We start from the raw sequence: 15,886 nt of genomic DNA, 5'->3' as shown, positions 1-15,886 counted from the left end.
TCTGTTTGGAAAAATTGAACATCTGTCCTTACTTCTCATCATACCCCAAAATTACCTCAAAATAAGTCATTGACCTACATGTAAACCTAAAGCCATAATACTTCTAGAAGAAAGCATAGGAGAAGATCTCTGCAACCTTGGATTAGGCAAAGGTTTCTAAGATGGGACACCAAAATCACAAACCGTAAATGAAAAAATAGAAAACTGGACTTGATCAAAATGAAAAATGCTTGTTCTTCATAAGGCACCATTAAGAAAGTGAAAAGGCAAGCTACAGACTAGGAGAAAATACTCACAATATATACCGGAGGACTTTTACGTGAAATTAAAAAAAAAACAAAAAACTCTTACAACGTAATAAGAAGAAGCCCAACAACCCATGCACAAACTATGTGAACGGATACTTCACCAAAGAAGATGGACAGATGGCCAATAAGCACATGAAAAGATGTTCAACATCATTAGTCATCAAGGAAATTCAAATTAAAACCACAACAGGATACCATTATACATCCATTAAATTGGCTAAAACTAAAAAGACGGAGCATGCCAAATGATAGGATATGGAGCAACCAAAACTCTCATATGTTACTTGTAAAAATGTAAAATAGTACAACCCGTTTGGAATATATCTTTGCAGTTAAACATACGCCTACCATAAGACCAACGCATTCCATTTACCCAAGGGAAACAAAGACATCTGTCCACACAAAGACCTGTGCATGAATGTTCTTCACTGTTTTATTTGTAATAGCCCCAAACTGGAAATAACCCAAATGTCCATCAACAAGTAAATGGGATAAACAAATCGTTATTTATCTGTACAGAAGAATACAACTCAGCAATAAAAAAGGAATGAACTATTGAGACATGAAGCAACATAGACAAACCTAAAAATCATTATGCAGAATGAAAAATTCAGGCAAAAAAGAGTACACACTGTTTAATTCCATTTATATAGAATTCTATAAAATACATAGTAATCTATAGTGACAAAGCAGATCAGTGATTTTCTGGGGAAAGGGGTGGAGCCAGAGATGGAGTACAAAGATCTCAAGGAAAGTTTTGAGAATGATGGAAATGTTCGTTATTATTGATTGTGGTGATTACACGGGTATATATCAAAACTGATCCAACTGTGAAGTTCAAGTATGTGCATTTTATCATACTTCAGTTGTACCTCAATAATATTGTACCAAAAGTAAGAGGGGGAAAGGAGAATCCAACTTATTGGCAAAGGCAATGGGTAGCGCTATGGTTTCTGTTTCCAGCCTTTTGATAGATAGACAACCTAATCGTTTCACTGTAAAACACTTGGAAATGATGGGTAAACTATTAACAAACATCCTCGTTAAGTGTATTTGACTTCACTAGAAATGAACCCAAGTTTGTTCTACCTTTTTGGAGAGTAGAAGGAGAAGTTTCTGGTCCCTAAAGCAAGGCACACAAGGACAAGGACTTGGCTCTCCGAGGGTGGGATTTGGGACTGAGACTTCCCCATATTCCTACAGGCACAGAAGCACTACACCCTCAGTGAAGGGCTGGTCCAAAAAAAAGAAATTCACTTCTTGGCCCAGGATGAAAATAAGGAAGCTCTTCCACCTTGGGAAAGGTCTCCTCTGAGAACATGTAACTTCCATGTGGATTTAGGATTTGAATTTATACTACCTCTGTAGTCAGGTAACCTCAAAGCAGAGAAATGAACTTAAAAGTGGTCCAGCCTGGAAATGTCCCTGAGGCACCTGACAGAAAAAAAGACAAAGCTCCTCGGTATGGCAAAAGCCTTAATCAAGCCTCACAGGATTCCCGCGATGATACCCCACTGAAGTGACCTCACAATACAAAATAACAAAATACGTGAGAAAACTAGAAAGGCAATATGTGTGCAAAAGTATAGCACTCAGGTAACACTTCTGTTGCTAAATATTAGAATTTTTCTAAGCAGAGCAAAAAAGTAGCCCCATAAAATCTGATGCCTTTTTCCTCTGGTGCCTATTTTCCAAGGACATACTTGGAACCCCATTACAAAGAAAGAATTATATTCACGAAATGAAGGAAGCAAGTTACAGAATGATACGTATAAACTGAGACTTGGTTTTGAAGAAAAAATATAAAGGTTATATATTTGTGCATATAACAGAGTATGGAAACATATACACCAACGTTACTGAAGAGTAGGATTTGAGGAGGATCGACAGAGAAGAGTGTAAACACCTGTGTATATATCTGATATCTTTTTCTTTTCTGACAATGAGTATTTGTAACTTATTTAAATAAAGGAAAATATTTTAAAGAGCCATTTCGTTTGAAACAACAATAGCAGGTATTCTGTCATTGAAAATAATGGACAAAACCCAATTTTCCAAGTGCGGTACAACTGCTAGCTACAGGGAAGTCAAGCAATAGACAGAGGTGGACAAACCCAAAGTTCTTTGAAAAATCCTGTTTTTCATGCTTCCCTTCCTTTGGCATTCTGTCACCTAACATGTAATTATTCAGAAGCTGTTTTTCAGGAAGCGTCCCCTTCTGAGAATAATGCTTATTGAGAACAACTTGGACATGATTCAAGAACTGACTGCAGGTCCCAGTTGCCTTACACGATAAACTTTATAACTTGCCTCCAAAGAGATTGGATCACACCATTAGAAAACATGGAGAGATCATCCCCTTGTTTGTGCTTGGCTTAGATTTAATCAGGTAACCAAAGAAATTCTAGTCAAAGAAGAATGATTGCATATAAAAACATATGAATATGCAAAGACTAGCAACTCTACATTTTCAAAAATTGTCTGAGATGTCTTGTTAAAAAAAAGATGTCTTGTTGAAAAAGAAGTCTTATAAGATAAAGATACAGTTTTATAGAAGAAATAATTTGCTATAGTTTCAAAGTTAAAAGCCTTCTTAGAGATAAGAGGGATATAAAATATAGGAAAAGAGATCATTTCCAAGACAGAATAAAAAAATGAATAGATAAGGGATTTTTTGTTGCATTGCAGTTTAGCATGTGAAAAAATCATTTTAATGCAGTACATCTCATAATAAATATATGAATTATGAGACTGAGCTGATTCCAGAGTCTCCTTTTAATGAAATGTATCCTCCCACTGGCCAAATTTGGGACATGTTGAGCATCAAAAAGAACAATAACCGTAAGTGATTGTAAAGAATCAAATGAATAAAAATCCACGAATCCATCATCATATTTTAAAAAGAGAAAGGGAAAAAAAACAAGGAAAGTTCTTTTTTTGTAGAATGTCAGCTAGTAAAAGAAGAAAAGATACTTAGAAAACCATTTTGCATCCCCAAGGCAATAACTGATTCAGGCAAGGATCAGCAAAGTAAACTAAAGCCATTAAGTGGAAGGTTATGAAGAACAGGATATCCACACACACTACCAAAGAGTCACCCACAAACACTAAACCATCTGCAAAGAGGAAAAACAAAACCTTTATAGTGGAGAAAATTCTGCTCACCGACTTGACTCTTAAAGGGATCACTCTTAAATTCAGTAATAGTAGGGCAACCTGATATTCTGTTTCTTGACGTGAAGCAATAAAATACACAAGATCACTAGTGAAATCTTCTTGCCAAGAATGTTTAACCTGAATCCAATCAAGCCTTCACAGTTTACAGGAAATAGAGGGACTAGAAGATGTTAGAAGACAACATAAAGAAACAACCAAATTCAGAATGTGGGCCCTTCTACAAGACAACTGCTCTGACTTGAAAAACCCAATGTCATTTGAAAAAAATATGGAGAGGCTATTCCAGACTTAAAAGACTAGGGATCTAGAACCAAATGCAACGTATAACATTGACTGAATCCTGGTTGGGAGGAGCAGGGAAGCTGCTACTAAAAAATTCTTGAAACAAATTGGGAAATTTGAATAGAGATTAAATTTTTGATGATAATAAGAATTATTGTCAATTTTCCTTAGGTGTGATCATGGTGTTGTGATTATATAGGAGAATCTCCTTGTTCTTCGGAAATACATACTTAAATTTTTAGAGATGAAATATCATGATGCCTGAAATTTACTTTAAAATAATGTAGTAGCGTGGTGGGGAGAGGGAGGATTGCCAAAATCTTTGACCCACAAAACCAGCAATATGGTTTTATCTAATATATATCAATACATAAAGAGTGTTAAAGCAAGCATGGCAAAATGTTAACAATTGTTGAATCTAGGTGGTGGCTGTACAGTTGTTTATTGTACTATCCTTTCAACTTTTCCATGTTGAAAATTTTTCATACTCAGAAGTTGAGGGAGAGAGGGGAAGTCTTCTCAGAAATATTTTCCTTAGAAGAGATCAAATGTACCTTAAAATTTAAAGAAGCACCTTAACCATTCTAAAGAAGTAGCTTGCTTTTCCTCATTTGTTTATTCACCATCCATTCCAATACTCCTAAAATCTGCCTTAATTATTATTGCAAATAATATTCTAATGCTAGAATAGGCCTAATATAAATCCCACAATAATCAGCACAAGATTTATAGGTGTAAACATCTGGTTTTATACCCAAATAACAAACTTAACAGCAGTAAAACAAATCGTTTATTACAGCATATAATGCGTTATATTAAATTTACACAAAGATATATAAAAACACATACTGTTTATATCATACAGTCATTTAACATCAACAGGAATATCAAAACAAATACTACTCATGCACAAAACATGCATATACTGGTATAAAAAAAGGAATTTTACACAATACTGTTTACCAAAAAAAAATTTTTTTTTTAAAAGCCCTTCCAAACAGGGTCAGGGGTCCGATCTGGACTGGATTGCACTAATACGTTTGGGCTAATGCTTAGGTGGCACAGTGCCCCGCGAGCAGTTCTGAGCTTGGAGTCGTACCCAAGGGTTATTTCACTAGGAGTGAATTTCTTTGTACCCGATGACCAAAATGTTATCCCAAAGGCAAGTCTCCAAGGGAGGAATGGTTGGATCTGCTGCAAATTAGGGAGGAGGAGAAAGGCATCAATGTCGGGTAAATGGCCCTAGAAGGGGTTACTGTAACCAGGGCCTAGGCACCAAGTGTGGCAAAGGTTTTAGTGAATCCTTTTAAGGTATTACCAGCCTCCCTATCCAGGTCACCTCTCTGGATGTAGGGTCTGGTCTTCAAGTTCTGGGTCCAGTAAACCAAAGAGTTCTGAGGAGAATACAGAATGGGGATACATCCGAGAAAAGAAGAGTATATAAAAAACTACAGAAAACCATGACTGCCCCTTGTATCTACCTCACACAATTGTATGTGATACCCCCAACAGGAAAACCCTCATGGAGACGCTGCCCTAAAGAACCAAAGCAGCAAATGTATGTCCTAAATTCCATCCACCTGACCTCCAGATCAAAAGGTCTCATCCCATTAACACTTTACCATCAAAACCTGTGCCTTCACAGATGCTCACAAAATGTCAAATAAAAACCATCTGATACCACAAAAGTCACTATCACCACCATTAGAAACTCAATATTCACTTCTAACCAGCAAAGACATTCTTTACCTTCCACTAAAGGCACTAGGCACTAGTGTCCATACTTGACGAAGATGAGACATAATTCACCTCGGTCTTATCTAAACCAAAGGAAAGCATTCCATGGGATTATTACGCACAAAACAGTAAGACGCCGCCGTTTTTTCGGGAACTAGAAAAACCCCACTTTCTACACCAAGGACGTTACTCAAACGGTCGTCATCAGTTTCAAAGAGCCAGACCGAAAGCGCAGGATTTTCTTCTTGAGGTTGTGTGAAGCCTTAATTTTGACGAAGGTTTTGGTGGGGTTGTGGCGAAGGTCCGGGGCCGGGACCGGCTGCAGAGGGAGGGTCTGGACAAACTGGGACCAAATCAAGCCTCCGCTCTCCTCGGAATCGCTAGTGCTGGTGCTGTCGCCCACGAACTCGCCCTCGCTCACACTGGACTCGCTGTCGCCGAAGCAGTTCGTGGTGTAGTTGCTGCGCTCGTCCTCGCTGGTGTCCAGCACGGTGGAGTGGAACAGGGACTCGCACTCGGCCGAGTACTCGGAGTCGCTGGCCGCGTAGGCGTAGGGGCTGGCGTAGGGCAGCGGCCTGGCCGCGAACAGCCCCGTGGGCTCCCGGCGGCCCCGCCGCGCGCGCCGCAGCGCCTCCTCGTAGGACACCTCGGCGGCCGACCTCCACCGCCGCGAGTCGGTGCGCTTGTGCTTGGGCTTGGCCACCACCGCCTCCCGGCCGTGGCCGTGGCCATGCCCGCGGCTCCCCGCCCGGTGGCCCGCCCCCAGCGGCCGGCTGGGTGGTCCCACGTCGGACTGGCCGCCCCCGCCCCGCCGCCCCTTGGCCGGGGCTCTCCGGAGTTTCTTATTTGTATCCGCATCATCGGGGAACCGACACTTCTTGCCGGCCGCCCGGCCTTTCTCCCTCACGGCGGGCAGCGCGCTCTCCGGCCCGTGGACGGCCGGGGCCCGGGGCTTCAGGGCAGAGCCCCTCGGGGTGGCCACGGGCCGTGTACCCCGGGGTGGCCTGACGCTGGGCGGCTGCGCCAGGACCGGCGGCGCCTTCCCCAGAGGCCCTTCCTCCAGGCTCTGAGAAGAAGAGCCCTCGCTTCTGAAATCCAGGGCAGGCCGCTCTTCCACTGGGAAAGCGGGAGACACCAGAGCGGAAGCGGCGGGAGGGGGCGCCGCCGTAGGGAGAGCCGGCGGGCTGTTTTTCTGTGGCACCTTTTTCAGTGGCTGGACCACCTTGTTCTCTTGCAGCGAGGCGGGGACCTTCCCAGGGCTCTCTTTTGGGGAGGCAGCTGGGATCTGCCCGCTTTCCTTAGGAGACTCCCCTACCCCAGCAGGGGGACACCTAGCAAGTTCCTGGGAGGCTGGCTTGGCATTTTTGGGCAGATGCTTACCTGGAAGTTCAGTGGCAGTGCCTGGGGAGATGCCCTCAGGCGCGGGCAACCTCTTGCTTTCCAGTGGTTCTGGCTTTGATTCTTTTGACCACTGTTTCAGTGGGGACAACGTCCCATTGTCCAAAGAGGGGACCCCGCCAGAGGGCAAAGGCAGCTGTTTAGAATTCTTAAGGTTCCCACCGTTGCCCTGTGAGACGGCCGCAGTCACTCTGACACAAACGCTCCCATTCCTCAGAAGCCCCTTGGTGGGGTCAGCGTTCACACTGGTTCTCGGCTTGTTGGTCCTTACAGGGTGCGTTTTTTTCTGGACCAGGCTCAGAATGTAACCATCCATTTTCTTACTAGATGAAGGATGGGGAGCAGACCACAAACTGCTTGGAGAGGGTAAGGAAGTGTCCGTCTTGACGGCATCCAGCTCAGATCCGACACAAATGTCGTTGGCATGGCCACCGAGCCTCTCGTCTTCCCTCAGGGGATTGCCGGTCAGGCAAAGGAGGAACATTGGGCTCTGCACGGCCACAGCATGAAGCGGACTGGGGTAGCGATACACATCATTCCCGTTTTTAGACACCAGATCACACTGGTACTTGGGATTCACATCTGCAATGACACCAAGGGAATTAGACTGTGATGTGGAGGGGGAACGGCCAACTGCCACAGTGGCCTTCTTTATATTCCAACCATCCTATGAGATCTGAAAAACATTTTAAAGGTACACTCTGAAGAAATGAATTGGTCAGCACCATCTCGCCTCTGGCCAGTTTCTACGAAGACAAATTCATGGGTAGAGGGAGAATGCCGAAGAATCAACAAATACTCCACAAGCTATTCTACTATTTCACATACAGTTCACACTACTGGGTGACGGAAAAAATAATTAACAAAGGAATTTTTAACAAGCTATAACTCTGAAGGAAAATACAGTCATTAAAAATGCTTTCAGGGCTTCCCTGGCGGCGCAGTGGTTGAGAGTCCGCCTGCCGATGCAGGGGACGCGGGTTCGTGCCCCCGTCCGGGAAGATCCCACGTGCCGTGGAGCGGCTGGGTCCGTGAGCCATGGCCGCTGAGCCTGCGCGTCCAGAGCCTGTGCTCCGCAACGGGAGAGGCCACAACAGTGAGAGGCCCGCGTACCGCCAAAAAAAAAAAAAAATTCTTTCAAACTATTGAATAATATGGGGAAAACACCTTAAAGTGGAGTGAAAATCATAATAACAGACTATTGATTATAGTTTTATTAAGACTGGATATATTCAAAGAAAAAAGCCTGAAATGAAGCACACCAAGATGCCAATAGAGCACTAGCATCTCAATGTGGTGGGAAAGCAAGTAATGTTTACTTTCTTCTTTATTTTCTATTTTCTAAATTTTCAGTAAATATGTACTGCATTATAACTGGAAAAATAAATGTTTTTTGAGTTGTTCTTTCTCTAGGCCACTCTCCCTTCTGTGTTCTATTCCTGGTTTCCCTTTAAAATACTTCAGATAAACTATACTCTCTATGGGCTTCCTCCTCATTTTTAATTTTTTTTTTTAGACCTAATTCTTAATGACATGTGTTCTAGTATAACTGTCAATTGAAAGGTCAGGGTAACCAAATTTCAATAGAGACTAATTAAATTTAAATAATAATCACCCTATGTTTTCAATAGTGACACTAAAAAATAAAGTACAATATTTCAGGAGGGAATTCTTGATGATGTTTTAAAAGACTGAGTAGTAGTATTAATGAATAAATTTCCCACATCTCAAAAATGTAGCTGCCAAAATACAATGACATCAAGCTTTCTTGCTTAATTAAATGATTTTGCTCTCGTCTTGGCATACATTATAAATATCAAATCCCCTGAATGACCTTTAGTTAGAGAAAATCAAAGTTTTTGTCACTATTTAATTTGTTGTCCATTATAATTATATTTATTCACTCAAATATTGAAAACGCACTACATGCTAGGTTCTACGTTGTTAATTTAAAGGAAAGCTCCACGAATTCCAATGATAATTAGCAGTTGGGGGAGGGGGGCGGGGAAGGGGGGAATACAGTCTAGACTCAGAAATGATATGATCCATTTGTAAACAAAAGATTATTGTAAAATAAAAGTGCCATGTCCCCAATCCCACCTCCACTGCCAATAAATAACTTGTTGTAAGAAGGGGAAACCTCTCTAGCTAATATCCTTGCCCATCCCTCCTCACTACCCCAAGGCCTATCCTTGTCTTACTTTAAGCCACATTAACCTAAACGACATCTTTCATCTCTTTTTCCTCCATAAAGTTAAGGAAACAGACAGGCATCCCAGCTGGCAAGGGCCAGCCCAACTGTCTCAATTATGTGAAGATGTGGCATTTGGGATAGCAGGAGTCTGTCTTTAAGGAAAACCTATACCGAAGTACCTTTAATAGGTTTATAAAATTTCCCTCTGAAACCAGATCTGCAGAGTGAAAGGGAGCAATTACCAATGAACTTGAGGCCCAGATACTCTAGATAACACAGATTTGTGCTTCACCAATCGTTTGCTGCTAACAACACACACTGTACAAAGACATCAGCCAATTAGCAGCCTCAGTTGTTTAGTGTTATGTTTGCATTGCCTGGACCACAGAAATCCAACCTTTTACCCAAGTGGACAACACATACAAACCAAGGGTGCAGTGACTTGTGCCAGGACCCACAGCTCCTCTAACTTGCATATTTTCTCTGATCTTCTGAGGAATCGTACTAAAGCAGAACTAAGGAAGGTGTCCCGAGTTTCAGCAACAACTCTGCCATTCAGCAAATGAGAAGCCTCTGACAAAGGCATATGAAACCAAATTCCTCCTCTGTTCGTTAAGAAGGTTGAACAGAACAATTTCTGGATTCCCTTGGTGTGATGGAAAAACATGGACCTGGCAGATAGTCCTGAGCTTGAACCCTGCCTCTGTCACTTACTCTCTATATAACCTTAAGCAACTCACCTAAGCTAACCTCAGCAGGCCTCATTTTTCTGATACATAAAATGGAGCTAACAACACTTGCACCCTGAAGAACTGTCGGGAGGATTCAAAGCAGATAAACGTATGCAGAGCACACAGCAGTGTGTGACACATGGTGGAAATGCAGAAACTCTTCCTGTATCAACAATGGCATGATTCTCTCTAGAGGTCACTGCAAGAATAGCCCAAAATGGGCAACATGGTCTAGGGGATCTCACCCTATCCACCTGCTAAAAGAAGAGAGCTGCCATCATGCAAGGCATTCTGGAGAACACGGAGGGGCCACTGCTACCAGAAGTGCCAAGCAGCTCTTAGCCAGGCTGACAGATATATTTATCTTATTTTATATATATATATATATATATATATATACACATTTAATGTAAGCTTTAGCTTTAAATGATTAACAGAACAAGAAAACAGATCCAAAGTAATTTTGAAAAGAAAATGCAAACAACTGAACAGCAAAAGCTCAAAAACAGAGCTCAAGAACTGTAATATTGGGACAGGATTTCTAAAACTAAGTCATCTTGCTATCATCAGAATATAAAGCCAGGTGATACCCAAAGAGGACTGGAATAGTGGTGATCTTGATTCTAGATGCAACTATGGCACTAAATGCAGAAAGCTGATGAAATTCTCTGAGCCTTTGTTTTTCATCAGTAGAAGCTAGACAACCTTTAAAGACCTTTGACCCCTTCCAATTAAAAATGTCTATCAATTGTAAAGAGTCTTACCTGCAGATTTGGGGCAACCATCTGAGATAGTCAAGGTTGCCTCCAAGGGGCTGCAAAAACAGGTGCTGGAATGACAAGTGGATAAACACTCACTAAAGACGGAGTTCGAGGAATTGGAAAGGGATCCCGAAGCCCCATCACTCAGTTCATAAAACCCTACAAATAAAAAACACCATTTGGGATTAAGATCATATCAAGCAATAACACACATTTGTGCCTAAAAGGAAAATGGATAATCATGTAGAAAAGGTAGGAAAGGGAGAATATGAGAGGGAGGGGCACCAATTTTGGTTCACGAGATTTAGTGTCCTGACTTTATGGTTTCATTTCCAGCAATCTTTGGAAAAAGGCAAAAAGCCCATAACTATGGGTATGTTTCAAAGCTGAGAGCACCCTCACTCTCAAACTGACCTTACTCCGAGACCCCACCTTTAAAGATGTGCAAGGAAAGAGACTTAGATCTGTCAAACTTCAACTTTTTCATGAACATTTCAGAAAGAATAACTTGAAGAGAAAAACGAATCTATTTAAGTAGCCAAATGGTTTAAAAGAAAAAAAGAACACACTTTTGAAGTGGTCTCAGGAAGTTGAAGTGTGACTAATTTTCTAGCCCAGTTCTGACTTTCTCAAGTTTCAAAGGAGGAGCACTCTTCCAGAAATCTGAATAGAAGCTTTTATTTTTAAACTCAGGAGACTTCAGTCAGATCAATCTCATTATTAAAAATTTTGTTGTCTAACGAACTTATCTACGAAACAGAAACAGCCTCACAGACATAGAGAACAGACTTGTGGTTGCCAAGGGGGAGGGGAGTGGGGGAGGGATGGATTGGGAATTTGGGATTAGCAAATGCTAACTATTATATAGAGAATGGATAAACAATAAGGTCCTACTGTATAGCACAGGGAACTATATTCAATATCCTGTGATAAACCATAATGGAAAAGAATATGAAAAAGAATGTATATATACATATAACTGAATCACTTTGCTGTACAGTAGAAATTAACACAACATTGTAAATCAACTATACTTCAACAAAACAAATTTTAAAAAAATTCTGTTTTCTGATTTTGTTTCCCTCTTATGCAACTGAATGGTAGACTTCTCTTGTTTTGTTTTATTCTCTCTGCACTGGAAACGAACTCCACTGCCATTTGCAGGTCTGGGAACGCTAAGCACAGGGGGCCAAGGCAGAACCCATGACCGCAGAATTCCTCCTTGTGCTGCCACACTCACCTGAGCTGGGGCGGCTGTCTGTCTCCAGGTGTTCCTCAGATGTCTTTTCCACATCCAGTCTCAGGTCACTTATCTGCTTGTCGAGTTCCTGCAACTGGTTCAACAAACCAGCATCTCTTCTCCTCAAACAATTCTGATTAGGGAGAAAGGGAGAAAGGAAAAACAAACACATTTTGGTGACAAAGAACCAGAAAGTCTGGCTCTATGTATTCAAATTACCATCTGAAGAGTTCCCTAAGTCTTCCAAAACCAAAATTTTTACTGGATGACCTGAAATTAAGAAAAACTTCAAGAATATGTCCTACGTTGAATTCCACTTTCTCACATTTTGTGGTGATATAGTTTCTTCATAAAAACAAGACTTGCTTTTAGTTTCAACTAATATATATATATATATATATATATAAACTTACTTTTTATAGGTAGTATGAGAAAAACCCACTGAGATTTTTCAAAAAACCTCTGTGTACAGCCACTTTTTACAGAACAGTACTTCACTGTAGACTCTTTAATTTGTCAGAGTATAACAGATTTCCTACAATACACTATAATCTTACTTAGGTGAGATTTTCTGGCCAAATGTCCTGCAGAGTTTTGTTTTCTATTAGTTGCTTTGTGGGGTTTAATCAGTCTTAGGGCCTTTGAAAGTGAGAAACTAATACCAACAGCCAGTGCCAAGTATAATGTGAGCAGGCAGAATCCAAAACCCTCAAGGGAAGGTCCATCAAGATTTGAACTCAGCTCGGGTTTCCAAAGGTGACAGACCGTAGTGCTAACTCACACCGCCACCTAGTGCTTCCTATTGCTGGGGAAGCAAAAAAACAAAACTCAGAAGGCATCTGGTTCAAATCACAAATGCCAAGTCTACAAATGAAAACAGTACCACAAACACTGAGTGGACAGGAATTCTCCTGACATGCTGCCTTGCTCCCCTCCAGGGGTCAAGAGGAATGCGCCACTCACAGTTGTGAGATTCATGAAGACAAGAAGGTGCTATTGTATAAGACAATGCACACAATGTCAATGACAGGCATAACCAGCAAGAATTGGCTCAAATCAGTGTCTGCTACCAAAAAACACAGCAAAATGCCAAAACAGAGGTATTGCACAAACCACCATATACATATTGTACCTCCTTACAAAACAGATGCATATGAATCTACTCCTCCTGTCTGTTCTTTGACTTAAAAAGCTTGGAGACATAACATGCTTGTTTGTTAGAATGAGTTCAGAAAAAATGAACCAAACAAGTCGAAGCACTTTGATGCTCAAAAAAAGAGACAAATTATCTGAAAAGAGATAATACAAGAAAACACTTGACAAATAACCACACAGCATCACTGTTGGTAATCGTAGGAGGGACATTATCTAGCATGCGTCTAGTTTCAGATAGTATCACATGGTCAGATAAGGATTTTTTTTTTCTCCTGTTTTCAAAACTACATTTTTGAGGTCACCGAAACAAAGCTGCCGCCATTACTCTGAGGCTGGGTCAAAAGCTGTTCATCAATACATTAAGCGCCGAAGTTCTTTTTCTTCCCCATTAATGAAGACGGCAGAGAATGTCTGAGACACTGACACAAATCCAATGATAAGTGCTCCCTGAGAGCAGGTTTTTCTCTTCGCCCACCTCCACCTCAAGTCACAGCGAGCGGTACATATAAAATATGAGGGGAGGGGGCACTTTCTCCAGCCAAATTTCCATCATTTGCATCGGTTTTAGCCGCCTTATACAAAAGGGCTTCTATCTTAAATTAAGCAGCAGCCCCGGCAAAAGCTGGCAGGCTGGGGAAAGCCTTGGGAGGGGCAGGTTCCCCGCGGCCGCTTCCGTGTAATCGTAAAATTCGGCATTGGACAGTCAACCGCGCCACAAGCCCCCTCCTCGGCTTTTGTCCCCTCTCGGCGGGAGACCATGAAGCCAAGAAGCTCCCCAAAGAAATGCTATTTTAAACGAGGCTTTGCAAACCTTCGGGGAGAGGGCACGCTTTCGTCTAACTGGAGAGTTTGAAGGTAACAACCAGGAGACTCCAAGAATTCCAAAGGCAGAGCAGGAGGGGTGAGCAGCCACCCCCGCCCGGCCTTCCGCGCGGGGTTGCCAGCCCTTTACCTGACACAAAGCGGGCACACGCCGGGATCGCGTGGGCGTCGGCAGCCCACGCGCCGCGGGCGCCCTCGGGAACCCGGGTCAGGGGGCCACCGGGCGGGGGTCCCGGGAAGCCAAAGGATTTCCCCAGTCAGAGGCACCCCAGCGCCCACCGCAGGCCACCTGCCCGACCCCGGCCCGTCTGCAGGGACAGCCGTGCCCCACCTCCGGGCACGACCTACCAATTGCTTCCGCAGCAGCAAGATGTTCTCCTCCAAGAACTTCTCCTCCAGGCGGCTGCGCTGCGCCGCCTCCCCCGGCAGCTCCCCGGCGCGGGCTGCAGCTGGCCCCGCGCCCCCAGAGCTGCGCAGGGCGCCCCGGACCAGCAGCTCCTGTCGCTGGCGCAGGTACTCCAGCTCCGCCAGCCCGGCCAGCGTGGCCTCCTGCCGCTCGCGGGTGCGCTGCCGCTCCGTGTCCGCCTCGCCCTTCTCCCGCCAGCGCCCCTCGGGCTCCGCCGTGCGCTGCTCGCCCCGGACCGGCGCCGGCGGCTCCAGCTCCCTCGCCGTCCCGGCCGGACTCGGTTTCATGGCCCCCAACCCTACAGCGCGCACCCGTCCCCGCAGCCGGGCCGCCCGGGCGGAGGAGCGGGCGCTAGGGCTGCGGCCGCGGACTCATGCCTCCCGGCGGCCGGGGCGCGGCGGCAGGGGCGGAGACCCGGAGCGCTCGGAACCCGCGCGCGGCCGCTGCCTGCGGCCGTCCGGGACCGGGCGGCGCCGTCCGCTGCCGCCACGCGTCCCTCGCCGCGGCCCCGCAGCTGATAACGCCCTGCCCGGCGCTACGTCACGCGCGGCGGCCCGGCGAACCCCCGCCCGGCGCCCGCCTCCCCGCGCCGGCCCCTCGGTTGCGAGGCCCGCTCCCCCCCGGCTTCCCCCTCTAGTGTCAGGGGCGCTGCTCGCGCTCGGCGCCGGCCTCCTCCTCGCCGGGCCCTCCCCGCTCCTCCCTCTCTCCTCCCCCGCTCTTCCCGCGGGCCTCCTCGCCCCCTTTTCGGGTTTACAGCACCCAGTTTTTGCCTCGCTCCTTATTGGTTCTTTTCCCTCGCACAAAGCAAGGGGCGAGCACCTCGAGCCCCAGCATCCTGTTACAGTCGGCCTCGCAGGCAGGGTCCGCGAAGGGACGCGGCAGTTGGGCTCCCCAGAGAACTTTCTGAAACTCGACCGAGTTGAAGCACACAACGTTAACCCTTTCCCCACCCGTCCACTGTTCGTACCCACTCAGGCTGATTTAGGTTTCTTTCACCTTACCCAGCAAGGTACAGCGAATGTATTCAAAGACCATTTCTTGGGTTTGGCTTTTTGGACTCCAAGTTGTAAAGGCAGGCACTACAAGGCACAGTGCAACGTTGTCCTAAAAGTTTTGTTGCTGTTGTTTTAATCTTTTCACGGAAGGCATTTATCAATAAAATTAGGCAGGAGGATGTCGCTCTATAGCAAGCGATTGCATCAGTTCTTTTGCAAGCACCGGGTTTAGTGAGTCCGCGCGCCTGCGCGCTTTGATTTTTGTTTGAGTTTTTTATTGTTGTTATTTAGTCTGCGATCACAAGAACTCTGACTCTGAAACCAGACTGCCTGAATCTGAATCCCCTTTCCAGCCAAGACTAGCTGTGCAGGCAAGTAACTTCACCTCTCTGTGCCTCAGTTTCCTCAAAGGTAAAATGAAGCTACTAACAGAAGGAGCCTGTTGTAAGAATTATAATAATATACAGTATATAATATATATGGGAGTAGGGGTGTTTACAACGTGGCAGGCACATAGATAGTAAAGGTTATATGAGTTGTATCTTTTTTTTTCCTCCAGAGGGACTAATAAACTTTTCCCCTGCGGTAGCATTTGTGGTATGGCCATCTCTGCTTGGGACACTGGTCACAGGGAATTTCAGTGGGATAGGGGTCTGGAAATGCCACTAGCTGGCTTGTCT

The 15,886-nt window shown here is 44.5% G+C and overlaps 1 protein-coding gene across 1 annotated transcript; it reads right to left on the bottom strand.

Moving 5' to 3' along the window:
• Positions 1-759: 759 nt before the first annotated feature.
• On the bottom strand, positions 760-14,712 carry DACT1 (dishevelled binding antagonist of beta catenin 1). The gene is made up of 4 exons (XM_030855119.3): positions 14,154-14,712; positions 11,829-11,961; positions 10,592-10,747; positions 760-7,484 (listed from the first exon to the last, which is right to left on the bottom strand). Exons 1-4 carry the CDS (start codon positions 14,496-14,498, stop codon positions 5,695-5,697), a joined length of 2,424 nt encoding a protein of 807 aa, XP_030710979.2. The 5' UTR covers positions 14,499-14,712; the 3' UTR covers positions 760-5,694.
• Between the last annotated feature and the right edge of the window lie 1,174 nt (positions 14,713-15,886).

Source organism: Globicephala melas, chromosome 2, assembly GCF_963455315.2.
Source record: "Globicephala melas chromosome 2, mGloMel1.2, whole genome shotgun sequence".
Lineage (NCBI taxonomy): Eukaryota > Metazoa > Chordata > Mammalia > Artiodactyla > Delphinidae > Globicephala > Globicephala melas.
The sequence above is the reverse complement of the archived record's forward strand: the minus strand, read 5'-3'. Positions and strand labels throughout refer to the sequence as shown.